This window comes from Enhydra lutris, unplaced genomic scaffold, assembly GCF_002288905.1.
Source record: "Enhydra lutris kenyoni isolate GAN:26980312 unplaced genomic scaffold, ASM228890v2 scaffoldscaffold25, whole genome shotgun sequence".
Taxonomy (NCBI): domain Eukaryota; kingdom Metazoa; phylum Chordata; class Mammalia; order Carnivora; family Mustelidae; genus Enhydra; species Enhydra lutris.
The window spans coordinates 1,714,738-1,738,000 of NW_019154109.1; the positions used below are offsets into that span (position 1 = coordinate 1,714,738).

Consider the following 23,263-nt stretch of genomic DNA (forward strand, 5'->3'; position numbering starts at 1 on the left):
GTCCATCTGTGCGATGGCCTCGCTGGCGAGCATAGAAGCTAAACCTGAGAGGCTTGTCCCCTCCCTGGCTGCGAAAACGGACCCACACATAGGGGTTCTCCAGGAGAGAAAGAGCTAAGGAGGCCAGAACGGGAAGGGGAGGGCCGTGAGGGGATAGGTGGTAAACTAGTGGAACTAGTCGGCTGGTGGGACTGGCTGGTGAAGCCAAGTGTCCGGGTGGAACGAGGGTCTCTGTCCTGGGTGCTCAGAGCCACATTCGGGATTTGGGATGGAAAGAGAAAGACTGAGGGCTTGGATTCGTGGTTCCGGCTGGTTCCCTTGCCACCCCTAAACTGGGTGGCGGAGCTTGCGGGGCTGGTTAAGAGGTGCACTGCCCCGCGCCCCGCTCGGCGCAGCCCCAGGCGCCCCCCCATCCCACGCTGGTTCCTCAGGAGGCTGGTAGGAGCGCGGGCGCCCCAGCCCTCGGCGCCCTCAGCCCACGCACCGCAGAGGAACAGCTCAGGTGGCACAGCGGGGAGGGGCGGAGAGGGAGGGCCGCCGCCGCACCCGGACTCGCATCCCGGAGCCGCCAATCTGGCGGCTCACACTCCCTTCCCGCATCCGCGCAGGAGCCTCCCAGCAATCCCCCGCCCCCCATCTCCGACTGCGAGGAGAGCTCTGGATGCGGGAGTGAGTAAATAATTGGCCAGAGGCCCGGCTTCCCGGTTCTCGCTCTGCTTCCTTGCGGCCTGACTGCGCCGGGGGCTGCTGGGGCGACGCAGCCCCTCGGGAACCTGAGACCAGGTAACCTGGCCCCCGCCCCGTCCCGGGTCTGGGTGTCTGTCTGTGTTCCCGAGAATGCTCATCTCCCAAGGTCTGAGTCGGTTTTTTCCCGGTTAATCGCCATCCCCACCTCCTAGCAGGAGCCGGTGGGAGAGACACCTCCAGCCCCCGCGCTGACCCGTCTGGGAACGCCGCGGTGGCGCGCGGAGTGCATCCCGAAGTGCTGGGTTCCTGGCGCCTCGCCCGGGAGCGCCGAGAGTGAAGGATCGGGAGGGGAAGGCGGGGATGTGGCGGGGGAGCAATCAATGGCTTAGCCCAGCTTCCCGCAGGAGCTACCGCCCATTCACGGTCTACGCAGGCACCAGCTGGCGGCAGCATCTTTTAGGTACAAGCTCCAGGAAGGCAAAGGCCGGCTGGGGGGCCGGGAGCCCAGGGCGCGCCGCGGGACCCCAGCACCCCCGCTGCGCCCAAGCCTCAAGATGTTCTGGGATTTATGAGGTTCAGTTACGGCCGAGTCCTCCATTAACACCTCCCCTGATTATTGAGAGGCTGGAAGGGCTGAACGCAGTCTCAGAGCGCGTCTCCGCGCACCAGCCCACGTCTGTGCCCTCTGCCCACCCCTTCCTCCTCCTCCCGATTTGGAAGCATAAACTGAAAATAAAAGACAGGTGGAAGGAGCTGCGGGTCAGAGGTGAGGGATTCGGGTCAATTCTGAGAGAGAGAGAGAGAGAGAGAGAGAGAGATTGATTTCCATCCAACGGTTTATTTATTTGGATTAACAGAGGAACCCTCGGCAGCACCTGGAGACCAGCCCGCACCTCTGGCCGCCGCCCCCCGCCCTCCCTTGCCGAGGACCGGGTTCTTGGGGAAAACGTCTGGACCTCAAGGTAAGATCCCACGCGGGTTGTCTCGTCGGAGCGGTTTTCTGGCCTGGGCGTGCGCCCGGACGGCCGGGCACCCCAAGAGCGTCTCAAGCGCTAGCGGAGGCAGGCTGGGCTTCATTCGAAGCCGCTCAGGCTCCGAGTTTGCGGCGGGAGGAGCAGTTCGGACGCGCCCCAGCGGGGTGGTAGGAGGCGCCGGGGGCCCCGGGCCCGCATCGCGCTGCTGACGCGCGGCTTTTCTCTGCCAGTGCGGCCACCATTACGGCGTGATCAGCTCCTTTTGCTCTAAGAATGCTGAACGGCACCACTTTAGAGGCAGGTGAGTTACACGCCAGGTTCCTTCTCGTTTCCTCTGCCCTTTTTCTTGGGCTGGTGTGCACATTGGGGTGTGTGTGTGTGTGTGCGCACACGCGTGTGCGCGCCTTCATTGGGTGAAAGAAAGAGGTGTGTGTGTGTGTGTGTGTGTGTGTGTGTGTGTCAGAAATTACACCGCGCTTCGAAGGCTCTAAAAATGTAGTCTCGTTCAGTCTCCTGCCAGGATTCCTGAAAGCTGCGTTTCCCTCCTTTTGCCTTTCTCTTGAATGTCTTTGACTTCTTTGAGGATGGAGAGGGGGAGGTGGAGGTCATCGTGCAGCCGAGCCGAGAGTTGTCCGCAGCGTGAGGGATGCGCCCTGGATCCTCGGTGGTGCTGCTGGGGGCGTCTCCCCACTGGAAGGGATGGTGGGGGGCAGGGCTGACACCGTTTCTCACCTGTGCAGGGCTTAACTAGAAACTGGCTTCCCCCGCATTTTTTGTTCTATGCAAACCCCGCGCAGCCATTCCTGCGCGCGACCTCAGAGGACGCTGTGCGGGACGTCTCCCTTTATTCCTCAGGCGGCTGAGGGCCCACGGCGCAGCAAATGTCAGGTAAAGGGGCTTCGGATTTCGGATGTGGCAACCGCCCCCTCCCCCAAGAAATCAGGGAGCACGGAGGACAGAGATTTGAAGGGAGCAAGCGACAGTCGGGTGGCTTTAAGGGTACAGAGATGTGCTTGGGTCAGGGCGCGCGGAAAGGTAAGGCCCTGGGGCGCTAGCGGCGCGCAGTCCGGGCGGGGCCCCGAGTCTCCCCTCGGTGCAGGAGGGCTCTCCCCGCCCCAGCTCCGCTCGCGTCCGTCCCGCTCCCATCTGTCTGGAGGGAGGACCTCCCAGCAGGACTGAATCAGAGATGCGCCCGGGCGGCAGTGCCAGTCTGGACCTCTTTGAACATAGAGATTCCCTATGCCCACCCACTAGAGAAAGGCCTGGCAGCTCCGGGCCATCCGCTCACCTCGTGCCCAATGGAGCCAGGAAGACCAAGACTGAACGCTCGGTTCCCAGCCCCAGATGACGTCAAGTTCGCCGAGCCCTGGGGTGCTCACGACAGTGCCAAAAGCCAGACACTGCTTCAAGAGCTACATCTTTCCCCAACTAGTTTAACAGGGTCAGGAGGAAGGGCGACCTCTGCCCTTTGTAGGGCAAACCCGGGGTACAGAACCTTGACTTCCAAAAGTCAGATATAAAGAGAACTTAAGTTGTAAGTGCTCTCAAGAGATGGGTCTGCTGGGTTATTTTCCTCTCTGGAAAAGCCTCTTCTTCTCCCTGGGTAAAGCCATGCATTCCCTTTATTTCCCCTCTCCTGCCCTCTGGGGACTTTTTCAGGGCCAGAGCTTGGGACAAACTTGCCTCCTTCGTGGAGATTCCAGGACCTTGAACCATCAATCCCCTACTACTCTGCCCAGCTAGGAACCAGGCTCCAGCTTTTCTGAAAGCGGCAACTGTAGCCAGATGGATGGATCGCAGAGCAAAGAAGATAATGGATTGTGTGTGCCCAGTTGTGAGGAGGGTTGCCACCGGCCAGGGTTCTGCCCCACTGCTCTGAATTGAGCTTTGAATTTAGGGAGGAGCGTTGAGATCCTACTATGGGCCACAGAGGAGGGGAGAGCCCCTTGCACTTGTCCCATTTAGAGAGGCAGAGCCCCAGGAAATGAACCAGGGAGCACTCCCACTTTTATAGAGCACTCTGGGCTATTCTGAGGGACACCGGTCTCCAGTACCTCTTCTCCAGAGGTGAAAGAAGACAGAGCTACAAAGATGCTCTCCTTAAAGTGCTTACTGCCCTTCCTGAGTGAGGTGGGCCCTCTTGGGTAAACTTTTGGGGCTCCAAGACAAAAAGGATAGCCCAGATTACACATCCAATTCTTGGAATATCTCCTCCCCATCATGGGCATCCTCTTTAAGGAACAGCAAGAGGAGGCAGAGCTGGGCAGGTGGGGAGCAATTTCTGCAAAACTAGAAAGGACCTCCCAAACTCCAGCAGCACCCCCTAGCTTTCTGCAAACTTCCTGCTTTGGCTGAGAAAGAAGACTGCTGGCAGTATACTTTTTTATGGAAAGTAGCAACACCCACTGGGTGCGGGAACTTACAACCTGAGTTTTATAAGAAAAAGCAGGAATAGCCGAGATCCAACCCCAAAGCTGACTGTAGAAGGTGCTCTGCGCTGCCTGTACCTGATAGACGGTTAACAAATACTTGTGGAACAGATGAATGGATGAAGGATGGTTTACAGGACTTCTGTGATTGGCTTCCTTGGAGTCTTCACAGAACTCTGCATCTTCCTGGAGTTGTTTGTTAAATTTTCACTTCATTAAATCTCCAAAGTTTGTCTCTTACGAGAACAGGGTTATGTTCTTGGGTTCTTTGTTGTTTTGGCTGAGGAGGACTAAAATTCAACAGCAGCCAAACCCAGTTCCAACACCCCCATTTGGTAGGCAGTTGACGGGGGAGAGTGGTAGTTTAGTCTAGAAATGAGACAAAGCATGTCCCTGGATTGAGGTCCCAAATTTACATTTTCCTTGGAGCTTCCTTGGGTTAACTGACTGATTTTCTTCTCAGAGTCTCTCCTCTTTCTCCTCCTTCTCCTCTTCTTCTTCCTCCTCCTCCTCCTCCTTCTCCTTAGGGTCTGAGTCCATTTAGCTGCTGACTTGTGGGAAGGCAATCTGCCCCTTTGTGAGAGGACCTGCTGTCTCTGAAAGGGTTGCTGCTCCCAGCCCCTCCTTGGGGCCCTCGTTTGTGCACGTGGGTTTGAAAAGCTCATTGATTTCCATCCAAAGGGGCTAATTACATTACTTACAGTAAATAGCAGCCCTGCTGTCCGGTAGGGCTGCCAAAGTGAGGGGGGGGGAGGTCTCCAGCTTAGTTCACTTGATTGGCTTCATTTTTGTGTGAAATTGTGTTTTATGATCTGTATTCTGGCACCCGGAGGACTGTAACAGCGTCCAGTCTGCGAATAACATTATTTTTGACCCTGAGAAAAGAGCAAGGGGAAGCAGTGGAGTCTTGGGTTTCATGGAAGAGGTGACTCCAGCAGCTTCAGAAGGCAATGCTTTGGGACAGGAAGTCAGACTGCTGCACAAGTAGTTTCCTTCCTCCCTGCATTCTTGTCTGCCTTTCCTTCCTCCCTCCCTCCTTTTCGCCTCCCTTCCTTATCCTCCTTCCTTATCCCTCCCTCTCTCCCTCCCTTTCTTCTTCCTTCCTTCCTTCCCATTTCATTCTCATTCTCTTATTTCTTCCCTTCCCCTTTTATTCTTCCTTCATCCTTCCCTCCTCTTTCTCTTCCTCCTCTCTTTCTTCATCTTTTCAGCTTTGACCACTGTTCCCCTAGAGAGAAGCAAGTCTGCCATTAGGATACTCCTCTGAGGTATCCAGGATGTGTCGAGACATGAGCCTTTCCTGGGAGAGCCGATGGTGGGGAGTGGTGGCAAACAGGGCAGGCAGAAGGAAGGAAAGAAGGGGAGAGTAGCCCTGGCTTTCTCCTTTCTCTGGTTAAAGCTGGGTTGGTTCCTGCCGCTGCTCTATGCTTCGGGCCCCTAGGGGGCTTCTGCTGGTTTGAATGAATCGACAATATCGGAGTATTGTGGACACTTTTTAATAGGGCCAAGGAGGGGCCATCGCTAGCGGGAACAGAGGGAGACAGAACAATCCCGCCTCTTGTGAGGCTCAGGTCTGCCATTCTGCTTGTCAGCTCTCACCTTCCCCTCCTCCGAAGCAAGGAGCCCCTTTCACATCCTCCTGAATGTGCGGCGCATCCAGTTTTACAAGTCCCCTGTCCTGCCAGGGTGGTGGGAACAGCACGCAATAGGCCGTGCACCTAGTCCTGCAGGGGTCCTCCCACAGAGGCTCACATGCAGAAGTTTCAAGTGGGATACTAGAATCACCAGCTGTTTACCTTCAAACCTGAACTGGGGTAAAAGATATCTCATCCCGTGTCATGGTTCAGTGGAGGACTCCCCCTCCATGTCCTGTCCTCTACATTCATTGTTCAAACAAAACCTTTTTGCCAAAAGTAAACTTCAGAATCTTTTTCACTTTGGGTGATGTTCCAGGCCCTGGTAGGGTGGAGGGCCTCTAGGGGAGGTGAGGTGGCCTGCTTCTAAAAAGTGAGTTGAGGAAGAGGGGAAGGGAGGAATATCTGTTTAACATTAGCTTATTTGGGGTCTCCTGTAAGTTAGGGACCATAAAGTCCACAAGGAGGAAACCCAAAGTTTGAAGCTGACATCCTGTATGCCTTGAGCTGGGGTCTGATCTTGAACTTGGATCAAATAGGCCCGTTTTCTGCCTCCTGCACCAGGGCGGGGACAATAAGGTCTCCTTCTCCTCTTTTAAAACATGATTACTGAGAACTCTTGGAAGGGTGTGTGTGTGTGTGTGTGTGTGTGTGTGTGTGTGTGTGTTGGGGAAGTAAATGCCCCCTCCTACTAACCCCCGCGTTGGCCCCCTCCCCTTTGTAATGTTTGTCCCTGCTTGCTCATCACCAGGGGGTTGAGAGGAGTATGACAGGTCTTTGTTGTCTGAATAAAAATCCGTGGCAGCTCCAGGGAGAGAACTCCTCCTACTAAATTATCAAAAATGGGCTGGCTTTAGTCTCTTAACAAATTGGACACAGCTACGGCAGGAGCAGTCCCCAACCCAACCTACAGGCACTGGGAACTTGCAAGCAGCCAGGGACCGCTGAAAATAGCACTTCTTTTTCTTTCTTTGTGTTCAAAACTATTTTCTTTCTTCACTAGATTTTGTTTTCCTCCCTCCGCTGCAGTTGTTTCCCATTAGTAACTCGATCTCTTGGTCTCTCGGAGCAGTAAGATTCTCCTTCTTCGCCTCCTTCCCCCTCCGCCCCTGTTTGTTTGTTTTCTGCACATCTCCTTCAGGGAGCCGCTGGGGTTTACCCCTTCTTTTTCCTTCTTCCTTTTTTTTTTTTTTTTCCCTTTTCCAAGCAGAGCAATTTCCACTCTGTCGGCCTCTTTCTTCTTCCCTCTCTTCCTCTTGCCCTCCGTCCCCGAGCGTCTCTGCACTCCTCCAACACGCAGCTCTACGCCGTCCCTTCTGCTGCTTCCCTCGGATGAGCTGAGAGCCGCGGGCGTGTGTATATGGAAATAGTGGGGTGCCGAGCAGAAGACAACTCGTGTCCTTTCCGTCCCCCAGCCATGCTCTTCCACGGGATCTCCGGAGGCCACATCCAAGGCATCATGGAGGAGATGGAGCGCAGATCTAAGACCGAGGCCCGCCTGGCCAAAGGCGCTCAGCTCAACGGCCGCGATGCGGTAAGGAAGGGCCCCTCGGCGGCGGTAGCCTGGCGCCCCTGCGCGCTTTGCGAAACCGAGCCTCCATTCCCTGGCTTGCCGAGCTGAGGATGGAGGGTCCTAGAGACGTCCTTTCCAGGCCGGCGGGCGGGTTTTCTCCGGTCTGACTGCCTGCGGGGCTAAGAAAACCCCCTTTCTGACTTGAAATGTCTCTGCAACCGAGACCCCGAGCTCGCCACTCTCTGCCGCAGCTGCTCCCGGCAGAGCAGGGAGGGCCAGGAGTGAGAGGATGGGGATGTCCTCTTCTGCAGACCTCAAACTCCGGTCTCCGGGCGCCTCCCGGGCGAGGATCGCGGCAGGGAGGGCGAACTGGGTGCGGGCAATGCGCGGAGGCGCGCGCGGCCCTGGCGTCCCAGCCGAGCGGCAGCCCAGGTGGCTCTAGTCTGGGTGTGACGACAGGGTATTTGGAGAGATCTGAGACTCGACTGGGCTGGAGCGTCTCGGGACGCTCGGAGATCGGCACTGCCGAACCCAGCGATTTTCGGGGTTTCGGGCAGCCCGACCCGGCCCCTCTAGCGAAACAAGACTGCGTTCAACTTCCGGGCCGGGCGGGTGTAACGGGTAGGGGGAAATCTAATAAAAATCCGGAGGAGCGGGGCACCTAGTCTAAGCGCAAGAACTTTCTAACCCTTAAACGATGTACCCAGCTACCACTGTTACTACTATTCATATTAATAAAAGTCACGTCCAATTAATAAAGAAAACCAATTGATAATCTATGTGCTTCCCTTTCCCTCTAACGAGCCGGAGGGGGGAAAACTACAGAAGTCTCCGGAAATGATTTCAGCCAAACAGAGCTGTGTAGATCCTTCGGCATCACACCGGGCATTGTAACGCAAACCAACCCGGTAGACTGCCCCGGGCGGTCAGTGGTATTTTGGGTTCCACCAAGGAGCCGAGTTGGTGGAGGTTTCCACATTTGCAACACAAATGCAGTGTGGAGGGCCCCAGGTCTGAGGAAAAGGAAGAAACTTCACTTTTCCAGGCCCGCCAAAGTTTTATGGGGGAAGTCCAACCCATTTCTGCTAGTCTTGAGGAGAAGGACCAGTGGTTACTTTCTTCTTTTTCTTTTTCCTTGTTGTGGCTATCCTGTTTAAAGCCAAAAAGCAACCCAAACGCGAATCTCGTGGCGAGGCTGTGCACGTCACTGTGAGGTTTCCTCATCTTCAGCCCGGTCGGTGGATAAGCGCGCGGAAAGCTTAACCTGGGCACCAAACAGATTTTCAGGAACAGGTCTCCCCTCTATGTTAGTAATGGGGAAAGGGGGACTGTGCAGAAGGGACTGGACAACAGACTCTTCCTGGGAACAGGCACCAATATTTAGAGGACCAATATCCCTGAAAATTAAAGAACAGCCAAATATACCCCGGTCAAAACAGTGTCGACCACAGGTATCATAATCTCTTCCTTCCTTTTACGTTAACGCTGCATATAAGAATTTAGAGCAATGGAATGGTTTCAAAACAACCTGTGTTCGTTCAAATCTCCTTTCCATTCCCAGGTAAAAATTTCCGTTGTTTTATTTTGTGTGCGTTGAAAGCCACAATTTTTAGCATGTATATTCAACTTTGGGAGCATCCGCCAAACAATACTCAATGCGCTCCGAGCCTTTTTAAAAGAGGCTCGAGGTGTACGGCTTGTCTTTAAGGTTTTAAAAGAGGGTGGAGATGGCCAGCCTGTCTTAGGTTAATAGTACCGGGAGAACGCGAACGCGAGGTTCAGGCAGACACTGCAGAAAGGGAATGACTTGCAGAAGGAAAAATCGCTAACTTTTCCTCGACGCCGTTTGCCTTTGCGCTGTGGCCCCTGACCCTTGCCGCGCTCCCCAGACGACTGGAATTCGCGCTGCGGGGTGGGAACTCCGGGTTGTGCGTGCGCGCCGCGCCGGGTCCTCGCTCCGTCCTCAGCGGTGCGATGTGCTTGCCTTGCAGGTCATGCCCCCACTAAGCCCGGAGAAGCCTGCTCTGTGCGCCGGCTGCGGGGGCAAGATCTCGGACAGGTACTACCTGCTGGCTGTGGACAAACAGTGGCACCTGAGGTGCCTGAAGTGCTGTGAATGTAAGCTGGCCCTCGAGTCCGAGCTCACCTGCTTCGCCAAGGACGGTAGCATTTACTGCAAGGAGGATTACTACAGGTATCCCCGTCCCCATCCCTTACGCCCCGGTACACCTGGCGGGGCCACCTACCCCAGCCCGGGAGCCTCCTCTCCGTCCCCCACCCCTCGCCCCTTCCGGGTACGGTTATCAGTCCCGAGACCGGGGAAGTCCACTGTACACGCCTTCAAGCTGAGCCACCCCGAGAAGGGCGGTGAGGATGGGTGGGAGGAACACCAAGTTCAAGAGCTACCAGTGACTATCACCCACTCCCGGCACTTTCACAGCTCAGTGGAGGGAATCTGCAGACTAAAGCGGTTTTGTTTTGTTTTGTTTTTCCTTTTTTTCCGTTTACTGCGAACTGGGCGAGACCGCACCTTGGAACTGAACTGATGTCCTGGGCGGCGGGGACCGGGTGTTAGGTTTTCGTGAGGGTGGCGGGAGACCACGTAAATGACCATGAAAAGGAATAATCGCCGTTGGTGAAACCCAAGCCACTCAGTTCTGAGTTCCCCTTGCTGCTAGTTAGAACCATGCGGGCTAGCCTGGAGAGTAAACTCCAGGGATGTTTTTTGGTGCTTCCCAGCAATTTTTTTTCTGGAGTGGGAAAGAGAACTATGTGCAAGTGACCTAGCTCTGCTCTCAACCAAAGGGAGAGAGGCGGTTAAAAAAGAATTCGAATTCTTCTGCAAAAGCGTCTGTCTGAATGGTTTCATATACAGTCACACATCCCTAAATGATAATAATACCACCCTTCGGAGAATGTTTTGTAACAGATGAAACCCTCTCCTTGGCATTGCAATTAAATATTCTTTACATAGCGTTTGAGTTAGCTAGTACCGGTTTGTTTGATTGTTGGGGTTTTTTTTTTTCCCTTTTTTGGCTTTAGTTTGTTTTTTAAGTCTTAACTTTACAGAGAAGGAAACTGAAGATGTTACCCTATTCTTCTCATTTTAATATAAGGGTTCTTTGTCCTGGTTCACCAGAACAGGTCAATGAGAAAATAAATTTAATGACCAAATGGACCAGCGTCCTCTTCTCCTAGAGCCCTCTTCTCCTGGAGCCCTCCTAGGTGTCAGTCTAGGACCACTGCTGACCAAACCCCAGGTGTCATGGGTGGGAAATGGCCTGCCTTTGCCTCACCCTGCTCCCTGACCTGACTTTTTTTTTTTTCCAGAAGGTTCTCTGTGCAGAGATGTGCCCGCTGCCACCTTGGCATCTCCGCCTCTGAGATGGTCATGCGCGCCCGAGACTCTGTCTATCACCTGAGCTGTTTCACCTGCTCCACTTGCAACAAGACCCTGACCACCGGCGACCATTTCGGCATGAAGGACAGCCTGGTGTACTGCCGCGCCCACTTCGAGACCCTCTTGCAAGGGGAGTATCCACCGCAGTTGAGCTACACCGAGCTGGCGGCCAAGAGCGGCGGCTTGGCCCTGCCTTACTTCAATGGCACTGGCACGGTGCAGAAAGGGCGGCCCCGGAAGCGGAAGAGCCCAGCGCTGGGAGTGGACATCGTCAATTACAACTCAGGTGGGCCCTTACTACTCCCCCCTCCCCCCTTCAGCCCTGGCCTGGGGCTGTCCTGAGAAGGATTCCATAGAGCTCCTTTCCCATTCAAGATCTGGTGGCAAGAGGGGGTTTTGCTTAACATGCCTCTTTCGTCAGTACAACTCCCTTTCACCCAAAAGAAGGGGAGACAGAGAAGGAGAGAAGAGAGAGAAGGAGAGGGGGAAAGAAGGAGACGTGGAGAGGGGAGAGAAAGACCTTTATTTAGGTTGTGGCAGAAAACACGTTCATGACCATGGGGCTGCAATGACTTCCCCCAAACAGGCAGAGCCAAATCCTTGTTGCCCATTAGTTAATGAGCCCATTAGTTTCTGGCTCCCAGTTGGAGCAAAACAGCCCCAGGGCAATTCCTGTGTGGAAGCCAAATTATAGATCCTGGAGAAGGTTTTCTTATATACTGAAGAAAAAAAAAGTCTTCAGAGCCCAGCTCCAGTCTGCCTAGAGAGGGCAGAGACTGTGGTCACCAGCCCAGAGTTAATCAGGAACACAGTTGGCAAGAGTGTTGAAAACCAAATCCCTGTATCTGGGTGAAAAGCAGCTATGGGGGTAGGAATCACTCTCCACAGCTGAGCTGGCCTGCCCCTTCTGTAGGTCAGGCTACTCATCGAACCGGCTCATTCCCTGTATGATAAACCATCCGAACAACCAGGCCCTTTGGAAAAATGAAAGAAGCTCCAGGTCAGGCCCACTGAGGAGTCTTTTTTTTTTTTTTTTTTAAGATTTTATTTATTTATTTGTCAGAGAGAGAGAGGGAGAGAGAGCAAGCACAGGCAGACAGAATGGCAGGCAGAGGCAGAGGGAGAAGCAGGCTCCCTGATGAGCAAGGAGCCCGATGTGGGACTCGATCCCAGGATGCTGGGATCATGACCTGAGCCGAAGGCAGCTGCTTAACCAACTGAGCCACTCAGGCGTCCCCACTGAGGAGTCTTAGTTGTGTGACAGGCTGCTCTTCTGTCCTCCACCGGCCTTCCCTCTTAATTAAAACAAAATGCAGGCAACAGGCCTGACAACACACTTTCTTCCCTGCTTTGGGAGACACCTATCATTTATCAATCTCTCTCATTCACCGCTTTCCATGGTTGGTAGTCTGCCAGGCTCTCCATCCCCCAGGTGAGGATGGAGTTGGACACTGCAGATTCTATCTTCTTCCAAGCAGGAAGGAAGCTCTTCCTTGAGTTCCAGACACTGGGAAAAGGGGTCTGGAAAGCCCAAGGTTAACATTTGGGAAACTAAGGACTGGTTTCCCATGCCACTCCCAGTCCTGGATGAGAATCTCAGAGGCAGGAGACTCAGGATAGGGAGTCCATTCTATTGGAAGGGACCTTGGGGACCTCCCTGGGGCAACCCCACTCTGATACCATGAGCACCCAGATACCAGCCAAAGCATGGACATCCCAAAACACAGATCTTGCTGATTTTTGTCTTCCAGTCCTCAGTGCCCGGTGGGTGGCTGATCCATTCTTGCTCAATGGTAAAGGAACGTTGTCCACTGGGAAAAGTGATCTATCCACGGTCACAGAGCCAGTGTGAACCATTTGGAACTAATAGTCCTGCTCTGAGCTGAGAGTTTTTAGGGGAAGCCTCTCTGAAGAGCGGGCTCTCCCAGCCCTTTGCTCGGTTCCCTCCTGGTGTTCACTGCTGATTTAACCGAGGAGAAGGAATCCCTTCCTGGTCATCGCCGCGGGTGGCATCCCATGGAGATTAGGGACCAGGGAGCTCAGTGCCACTACGCTTGTCCCTAGAGGGTTCATGCCAGGGTCGCTAGACCAAGGGAAAAGAGCCGGCTGGCTCGCTACAGACCCCACCCGGGCGTGTTTTTATTAGGGCAGCGGGTGCAGCCCCGGGTTTTGCCAACCCCCAGCTGCGGGTTGTGGCCTCGCGCTCGCCCCTGCTGCGCTTCCGCAAGGGCTTTTGGTTCGGGGCCACTTTGCCCAGCGCGCTCATTTCATCTCCTTTGATGCGAGGTCCCCGGAGCAGGACAGGCAGGGCACTAATTGTTCTTTATTAATGGAAGATGACATCGGAATCTCGAAGCGCTCACCAAGGCCCTAATGCCCTAATTAGAGAGAGACAGAGACAGAGACCAAGAGGCCGAGACCCACATAACAAGCCAGTCTTTTGGAGAGAGGGACTCCTTCAGCCCCGAGAAAATGTGCAGAAGGATGGAGATTTCTAGCCATGCGGCAGCAATACTAATTTTGGTGCTAATTTATTTAATCTAACTAGCTAAATTTGATTTTGTCTTGGGTCTTTATGTTAGAAGGATCTGGGGAACTTTAAGAACAGTAGAATTTAGTATCCCCTACTTTTAGAGCGGGCACATTTATTTCTTAAAAGAAGAAAGAAAGAAAGAAAGAAAGAAAGAAAGAAAGAAAGAAAGAAAGAAAAAGAAAATCTCCTTCCACTTAGGTCCTTAGTTTGCAGATTAGTGCTGCCGTCAAGGTTTATTGAGAAAGGTGATGCTGTTTTGCTCCTGCCGGAGGAAAGGGTTGCTGAGGCCTCCCTATCCTTAGTTTGTAGATCACACCACTTCAGACTGGATGCTTTTTAATTAGCATCCACCCCATCCTTTCTGGACTTTTCCTAGAGATACAAATGAAGAGGATATACTTCTTTAAAATCAGATGAAAATAATTTTGAGAAATTGGGTTAAAGGTACATGACCAGAAATCAACCTCGCTATTTAAAAAAAAAAAAACAACAACCAAACTTTATGACTCTAATGTCAGTTTGTTACAAAACTAGCAAAAGAAAAGCTTCGGCAAATTTAAAACATGTTAAACAGTAGAAAGTAAAATGCGCCCCCAGTTTTAACTCATTATTTTAGCTTCCTCTGGATCTTACATTGCCATCTCTGCTGAAATGTAAACTAGTCTCAGAAAGAGTAACATTTACACAAAACAAATATAATTTATACATTTGTATATTTTTAAAAACATTTACAAAAAAGACATCCAGAGAAGATGTGAAACTTGGTAAAGATAACTTAGTGCTTGACATCTGGCAAATGCCTTTTAATGAAAATATTCCTAATTTAGTTTATACTTCCTTGTGCAGATTCCCAGCAGATATTTTAGAAAGATACAGTTTATTTGGAATGTTGGATTGAAATGCAGCCCTCCAGGGGTGAGAAGATTTAGTCTAGGATAGGCAGCTGTTATTTGGGTAATTTGGCATTAATGTAGAGACTACATCTTTGCTAGTTTTAAAAATCTCCCTTCCTTAGGTTTTTCTACGATTCCAAACTTCTAAAGCTCCTGAGGTTGTTAAATTAGCCTGGCACTGACCCCTAGTGGTCTCCCAGGGATCAGTTAGTTCTCAGAAGGTTACACACCTTCAGAACAGAAACTCATTCTAGTATAGGTGACCACTTCCTAAGCGACTGGAAAATGAAATATTTAGACCTCTCACTGACTTTATAATGCCAGATGTGTACTTACAAGTGTATGGTTAAAGCAGTTTGAAGAGCATTATCATTTCATCTCATAATTCAGGGGGAAAAACACATATAGCTTTCAAAGTAGACCCAGGGGAAACACAATCACTTGCAAGTTTATATAATGCATTTGTTGTTAAACACAAACAATTTAGGATAATGCACTGAGTTGCTCTGTGGAAGAAACAGATTGCTCTTTTAAGTTGAATAGTATGATGATACTGTCACAGGAAAAACACACAGTATATCTCTTTAATAAAGGGCTAACAATCTCTTTATACACTGGATTGTGGTCTATGTGAAAACAAGTCCCATTATTACATTTAATGAACTAAAATTATCTGCTGAGTTTTTAATCAGCAATAATGAATAGAGAACACATACTCAGAAAAGCAGTTTAATCAAACTATTCTATAATTGTTTTTCATAAACTTCATTTTAAAGACTAATGAAGTACATAGTGAGGTTAGGGATCATACTCATCTCTAAGAAATATTATCCTGGGGTGGGGTAATAGCTAAGGGCATTATTTAAACACCGAGTTAAGTCTTCTATCCTAAGTGTAATCAATTTGATGTGCTGTTCAGGAAGTTACATGTTACTCACATATAATAGGAATGAAATCGTATTTGAAGAAGCCTCCAATGACTGAATTGTGCCTCTTTGACCATTTTGTTGTGGGCACATTTATAATCTGGTTGTGAAATATAGCTCAGTTTATTGGAGATAAGTGTAGTTTTATCATAGGTCATAAGATGTTGTTTCATTCGAGGATTGGAAAGTACAGTTTTGTAGGATATTTGAACCCAACACATCCCCACTGGGCTAAAATAGTATAAAATGTAAAGTACATTCTTTCTCTTATCTCTGAGTACATGTTACTCTTCTGATGCAGTTTAAGGAGTCTATGTTCAACATTTATATGTATATATCAACCTTGGATTCGATTTGAGTTGACTTGATTTTTCATTAATAGTCACTCAATTTTATTGATGAGCAAAGATTCCAAATCTGGGTAAAATGCTTTTGAGTCCTGGCCCTGTACTTGACTTAGGGGACCCAAAAGTGAATGTTACATAATCTTTCCCTCATCCTCCCTTTTACCACATGTGCCCTCCTACCTATGTACCTTATGGAAATATAAACAAAGGAGACATTAATTCATGCTTAATGTAATGTCTTCTTACGTTAGAGAGAATTTCTCATTAAATGGATTTTGTGATGAAATCTGAACACCTCTTGGTTGATGACCAAAACTACTGTTTCTGTATATATGCTGACTTACTAAAAATAAGTTTTAGAACATAATTCTAACCAGATCATAGCAGACAAATAATAATCTGGCAGAAGAGCTAGTATTAAGAAATGCCTTACTTTCTTCAGATTCAGGTTTTGTCTGCCTCCCACCAAGTGACATGATCAGGTTGATTTTATATATTCTATTATATTGTACTAAAATGTAGGATGATCAGATCTGAAAATGCATCATGTTAATAACCGAAGTAAGGATTTATTTATTTATTTATTTTTGAAGTCAGGGTTTGAAGAAAAAAAATGCCATGCCCTGTAACTTGAGAAGTTCTCTGAATCAGTCAATATTTAGGGAGAAATTTCATTTTGTAATCCTATTTTCTTTGCAGAGCTAGTAGGTTATCAGAAATGGCCTTTTAAATGTGCAACTTCACATCCTGGGAGGATGACTTTCAGGTTGGTTTCAAAGGCTGGGTTGCTTTGCCCTCAATGCTCAGCAGGGTTCTGCAAGGAGAGAGATGTCACCCTCTTTCTGCCAGGCCGGCTAGGGGGCATAGCTCAAATGCCACTCACACATCTACCGCAGAAAGGGCCAAGATCTGAGCTGAGACATAAGCGCCATCAGTGTCTCTGAACTGTGAGCTGTGGGGAGTGCTTCAGGCATGAACTGAGTGAAGAGAAGTCTGGGCTCATTCTCTTTCAGAAATATTTATTAAAATAACTCCAAGGGAAAAGTGTTTTCTTCCTGGGATTGTCCAGTGTTAACCAGTTATAGCTAAAACCCCTCCAAAATAATAGTCTTAGGATTACATAGGAAATGTACAAGTTCTTATCTTGTAAATTCTTCCTTTTCTCCAGCCACTTTCTACCTTTTTCCTAATTGCAAAGATTCTAGGAATATCAGGAAAAAATTAAAAATTGGGAATTGACTTTAGGTTCTTCCTTAGTTGGTGGGCTCTCAAAAACTCAGATTTGAGAGAGCTGAAATTACTCATTTGCATATCCCTCATGGTAAAGAACAGTGCCTTCAGAAAGTATGTTTTATTTCACAGAGAGACAAAGTACAGAGTTTCTAAAAACTGTGTGTGTGTGTGGAAGGGCAGGTGCCGATATGCATAAACACATAAGAGCTTTTCCTTTTCACTCTCGGATGATTCTTTCACACTTAGGACTGACTTGTCTTCCCGAGCTTTCTAGCAACCATTATGCAAAAGAGAGGATTTATCTAATACTTTTCTATTACGTAAACTTTGGTTGTGTCCATATTAAGAGACTGGTTTGACTGACGTTGGCAATTAACCTCTTTGTTTGGTCTAGATACCATTTGTAACTTGGGGGACAGCCTTTCCCCTGGTTGCTTTATTATCATGACATTATACAGCCTGCCACCACTGCCCCTAATGCCTGACTTGACACTGAGCACTTGGTCGTTTGCTGTCACCACAACAGGTTGTAATGAGAACGAGGCAGACCACTTGGACCGGGATCAGCAGCCTTACCCACCCTCGCAGAAGACCAAGCGCATGCGAACCTCCTTCAAGCACCACCAGCTCCGGACCATGAAATCCTACTTCGCCATCAACCACAACCCAGATGCCAAGGATCTCAAGCAGCTTGCTCAGAAAACAGGCCTCACCAAAAGAGTTTTGCAGGTAAGAAACCTCCATCCTTGGCTGTGTATACCTCTCCCTTATCCTTGCCAGCAAAAAGAGTTCTCTTCCCGGTTTAGAGCAATACAGATATTTCCTGTACTGCTTTTCGTTAATTTACCTTAGTTATCTCCCTAGAGTGTAGGCAGAAATTTTGCAGGGGCTTCCTGGAGGGTGTCCCAAGACAGACCCAGGATCTTTTAAAGTGCACCCACCTTCTCTCTGTAGATGGAGAGATGGGGCCACCAAAGCCAGCACAGCTTGCCTCACTGCTCTGTAATGTGACTGATCTTATTTGTACGCGTTGTGGCTTTAGAGAGTTCCATTCACACTAGGCTCAGTACAGAGTTGAAGGGGGGACCTGCTGGGGCTTTTGTATTTCAGCAAACTCTTGGCAGCCTCACTCACAGGCCGGAACCTTCCAAACGCAGATCAACCCTTCTTTTTTTTTTTTTTTCAACTCCTGAAAAGCCACAACTACAGATAGTGTCTCAGCAACCAACTGTAGCAAGTACTTTCCCATTTTAGTAAACCATATCTCCAAACTAAACTTTGAGGGTTAGATGTGCTGTCCAATTGTTTCCCTGAACTCACAATGGTAGGAATATACAATTAACGAAATTGTGGGTTGCTGTGGGTCACCTGTGATCCTCTGCTGCTACTTAGTGACAAATTGTACACACACTTAAAATTCCACCAACCAGTTTCTGGCTGCTTGTGTTCTGTGGCCCTGGGTTTTTCCTACGCAAAGACTACTTACCATGTGTCAGACTCAAGGATAGCTTGAAATCTGTTTCAATGATGTTCATTTCATAAGAGTCATTCTTACTTTGCAAAACTTTCAGTGATCCTGCCCCTCCCCCATTCTCAAAAGATAACAAACAGTTAAGGAATCAGGATATTTTTCTCCTTTATCTCTGTGCCTTCATTTCCAGGGTACTCCACTTAAGTATCAGTTGTCCCGAGTAGGACTTGTTAATGCTGGGGGGATATATGCACTTGAGAGAGTATCTGTAGAATTACTCGAATTACTCTATTCTAAAAGAAGGCCCCCTCCAAAAAAATCCTCCTCTCCCAAGAAAAATAAACAATTTAAAAAGAAAACATACATTCAAAAAAAAAAAAAAAAAAGAAAAAAAAGCAAAAAAAAAAAAAAAAAAAGAGAGAGAGAGAGAAGAGAAAAAAAGGAAAGAAAGAGGAAAAAAAAAAGAAGTATAAAATAAACATCGGTAAAGAAATCAATTGGGATTGGTTTGCAGGTTTGGTTCCAAAACGCACGAGCCAAATTCAGAAGGAACCTTTTGCGGCAGGAGAATGGGGGTGTTGATAAAGCTGATGGCACGTCGCTTCCGGCCCCGCCCTCAGCAGACAGCGGCGCTCTTACTCCACCCGGCACTGCGACCACTTTAACAGACCTGACCAATCCCACTATCTCTGTAGTGACATCCGTGACCTCTAACATGGACAGCCACGAATCCGGAAGCCCCTCACAAACTACCTTAACGAACCTTTTCTAACATTGGTTTTTTTTTTTTTTTCCTAATTCTTCCTCTTCTTTTATTATTCTAATTATTATTATTTTATTATTTACAATACTTTTTTTTTTCTAACCCACAAGATATTTGGGAAATAAAAACAACAGCTTCGTGTTATTAGCATCTGCAGCCACTTGGCAAATGAGTTTACAGTATTGTCTTCTTTACAAAGTGCTTTTTTTTTTCTTTGTCTACGAAGTGTATTTGTTTTTTTTTTTTTTTAATTAGATCTTTTCAGTTGGTAAGGGGAGTTTTTGAATTATTCTAATAAGTGCCTCTTAAAATTGTATGTTACTTATTTCCAGAATCTCGAAGGAAAAAAAGTGGTATTATGATGGGTAAATAATTATATTCCCAGTTAAATGATTAGGGTAATAAATAACCAGATAATTAAAGTCATTTTTTAAATCTTGGGATTGTATGTGTATTTATGGAATTTTGAAAACTTCACATTGTTTTCTTTAATTTTAAAACTGAAAAAAATGTTTTGATTATTCTTTTTTCTTACAAACGAGGAATATGATAAAACAAAACATTATCTATAGCAGCTCCAAATACTAAAGATTAATTAGGTGGGAAATCTGTTGCAAGGATATGACTTTTCCTTCTTTTAGGGATGTACATCCCGGCAAAACTTGTTAGTTAGTTACTTGTTTCTCAACATTTGGAAAATACTTATACTCCCTCTGTATCTATGAAAATTCCATATAAAGTTTGAAATTCTATACTTTTAACTGAAAGCTAAAAATGATAGTTGTAAAACCATTGTTTCTAAATTAATTTTTTCCTAGGGAAAATGGAAATAAGCAAAATATAATTTTTTAAGAAGTTAAAAAATCAGCATAATTTAATTGATAGATCTATTAATTGGCTTCAGCTGTACCATGATATTGTATCTGGCATTCTATATGAATAATGTTTTTTGGGTTTTTTTTTAAAAACCTTAGTAGACTAGTATCAACAACAAGAAATCTTTGTTTTGTTTTGCTTTATTTTACTTCAGCATAGGTTGATATATTTGTCAGAAAAAAAGACTTTTCTGACATTACAGATTTAAAGTTATTAGTCTTAAAGTAGATAAACTCAGAAGCCTTGTGGATGCTGATCTGAATATATTTCCTAGTTTACAGTAGCATTTTTTTTCTTTTAATTTAAGCTAAAATCTTAATGGTCTGGGCAGTGGTGAATGTTCATCTATATGCTTCTGTTGTAGTTAAATACCAATTAGATTGTGGATTTCCTAAAAAAAATAAATAAATAAAAAAGAAGTCAAGATATATGTCTTGCTTTAGTGGATTGTTAAGAATAACTTTGCACATATTCTCCACTTTTTGGACCCCTTAAATCTCCTTCGGTGGTCAAAGTGGCTATTTAATAGATTTTAAAGGTGTCCTTCTGGCTGTATAAATGTGTGGTTACATATTGACAGTTCACTGCCCACATTAAAGTGCATTATTGTAACTTTTGCTCAGGGTCTTTAGAAAATTAGCACAGAAAGTAGCTTATTTTTAAAAAAAAAAAGATGGTGGAAGATAAGTTAACACTGTAACAGAAGAAAGGTGTGATTGCCATTATATATTTAGCAAGTGTGGTTATCATCTTATATGGAGCTTAAATCTTGACTTTTCATATTTCTATTACATTTTGGGCATTTACCACTAACCAGACCAAACAACCTTGGTAAGGCTGAGATCTTATTAATACACTTTTACAGGTAAAATATTGATACTTATAAATTTTGTTCTTTGACAGAACAATGTATGGTACTATAGATCTACTTTATTAAGTAGACTAATTATAACTCAGTTCTCCTATGTGCCTTATGATATAACTTGGAAGTAAGTTTGTGAAAAATCAGGATATATGTGTTGTTTGTTAAATTAACTGTTTTAAGCCCTTTTGACACCTCACTAGTTTTGTACTGTTTTACCTCTTATTTCCGAAACTCTTTTTATGGTGTATCCTGTTAGAGGGGACAAACATGTCATAGAAAGCAGTTGTGCACTCTTTCAAATATAGTTGATAAATTCAATAATCTTATATATTGAGCTTCGTGTTTATAGTACAGTAAGTGGTCTAGCAAAATTGTCCATGTTTCTTTGTTTATTGATAAATGTACTGTATAGAAACTATTTCCCCTAAATATTTATGGACCAAACAATTGTGATATATCCTATTAAATTTGTGTGAATAAACCGTTTTGAATCTAAGGAGTTTTATTTCCCATCAGTTTTATTTAAGGTTTAATTGTACTAGTGTGTTTCCAGTATCTGTATGTAAAAGTTATTAAAATGGTAATACAAAAAATTTTTAAATATTCAAACACACAAATCGTTTTCAGATTTCCAAGCTTCTGATTCATTTTAAATGTACACACCATTGCATATGCAATGTAATTCAACTTAGAATTGCCTTTAAATATATTTTCTTATAATAAAAAGTAATGCCCCACCGATTTGACTCCGCCCAATTTTTAGAATTAAAAACAAGATCATTAGCAGATAAAGTAATTGCATGAAAATAAACTTAACTATGATTAAGATTTAATATTAGGTCTATTGAGCACAAATGGATATTTGTAAATCAAAATAGAAATTGCAGACCCCTAAAAGCCAAGTTGCTCTGTAGTTAATAAATTGTCACTATGATTTTTTTCAGGGAGAACAAATCTTGGGGCATTACAGCCAAACATCCCGACGTTTGAAAATTCCCTAAAGTATTAAAAGAAGGGGAAAAGTTTGATCGGAAATCCACTGCAGTGAAGACAAAGACAATATTAGGTTATGATAATCATACATTTTAAAATCTATTGAGCCAAAAAAAAAGAGAGAGAGAGAGAGAGAGAGAGAGAGACTTAAATGTCATTTACTGAATGTTAACAAAAATTCTGTTCTTTATGGTATCTAACACAAATGGAGGCTTAAAGTTATGTGGTTTAAAACAAAATTAGATAAGCCGTGTATAAACCAGAGAGCAGCCTGGCGGTAATATGCCCACCCCATATTTGAAGAAAATTATTATTGCTTAAAAAAAAAAAAAAATCCCACACATTTGTCAAGCACAGTAATTGTAAAATAAAGTCCAAAAACATCCATTTCACTTGCTTGCTAATGTGTACTAGTCCTATCTGTTCATGGCATTTTCTAATTGTAAATTCAAAGAAAGCTATCACTCCTTTGAGAGTATAGGATCAAAACCCAGTAATTTTAGTATTATTGTTTATTCCTTCCTTTTTAAACAGAAATCTCTGCATGCACTTTTACATCTGTCACTTCTAGTGTACATCTCTGTATGATGACTTATCTTTGCTGTTTCTTGTATAATAAATAGCTTTCATTAATAAACATTTTATTTGATGCAAACATAGTTAACTTTATGTTAAATACACACTGTTGAAATTCCTTTTGAACACTGTCTTAAGAGGCAGCACGTACATTTCCAAGTTGTGATACTTAGGGAAAAAAAGTCCAAACAATCTAATGAAGCGAAGTTCTGGTAGTCTAGGATAAAAGGACTTACTTGGTTTTTAACTTTTCATGATTTTTCCTATGTTGTATTCAATCGACCCATGTATTAAAAATTAAAAAAAAAAAAGCAAACACAAGTTACAACAAAAAAATAAAACTTAGAGTAAACTATGCTATAAAATTTCAGCAATGTTTTTAGATTATTAGGGTAAAATTTATAGATCCTCTGTAAGTTTACATGTTTGCTATGCAATGAGCAAATTTATCGAAGTATACAAATATATCCTGAACTATGAAGAGATCCAATCTTTGCATAGTTCAAATTACATATGATATTACAAACAAAGGAGCAAGTGGAAAGAAAAACAAATATGTAAGAATGAGGTTTTTTTAATTGTTAAAGGGAATATTTGAAGAAAGAATTTTTTAACAATTCTTATTTAGCTGTATATCCAAAGCATATGTTAAACAAATTAACATATAACTTTCCAGAAAATTTTTCATTATGATTAAATTTTTATTATATACAAATGAACCCTATGTAAATGATGTAACTTTTATGAATGACAGACATTAAATATTTCACTTACATGTATTCTCAGAACTTTGAATGTTTTCTTAAATGCTTTCACTTCCTGAATGCTAAAAAAGGGAAAAAAATTTAAAAAGAGAGAGCAACTTACTAATAATAAAAAAAGAAAAAAGCAATGCACCGTGACAAGTAGACTATTTTGAGGGATCGTGAAACATGTTGGTTTTGTCAGTAACTTGTATGTTTATGCCTCATTGAAACCTCATCCATGGCAATAGCAACTTAAATAGATTTTCCAATACATTTCCACCCCGTTTATTCAAATCCTTGCCCTACAGCTTTGCCTTCTCTCCCTGTGCTATCACCTATGGCAGTTTCGGTTAGAAATATTTTGGAGCCTCGCCTGGTTTTACAGACCTTTAAATATTTGTCTG

At 45.8% G+C, this 23,263-nt stretch overlaps 1 protein-coding gene across 2 annotated transcripts; it reads left to right on the forward strand.

Annotated features, from left to right (window-relative positions):
* Window positions 1–1,934: 1,934 nt before the first annotated feature.
* Window positions 1,935–18,812, forward strand: LOC111151149 (LIM homeobox 9). Of its 2 annotated transcripts, XM_022508945.1 has the most exons (6): window positions 1,935–1,962; window positions 7,140–7,258; window positions 9,229–9,431; window positions 10,568–10,923; window positions 17,096–17,298; window positions 18,555–18,812. In XM_022508945.1, exons 1-6 carry the CDS (start codon window positions 1,935–1,937, stop codon window positions 18,810–18,812), a joined length of 1,167 nt encoding a protein of 388 aa, XP_022364653.1. The 2 variants fall into 2 exon arrangements, with proteins under 2 accessions (XP_022364653.1, XP_022364652.1); XM_022508944.1 differs by lacking the exon at window positions 1,935–1,962 and having other exon boundaries at window positions 7,085–7,258.
* The last annotated feature ends 4,451 nt before the right edge of the window (window positions 18,813–23,263 follow it).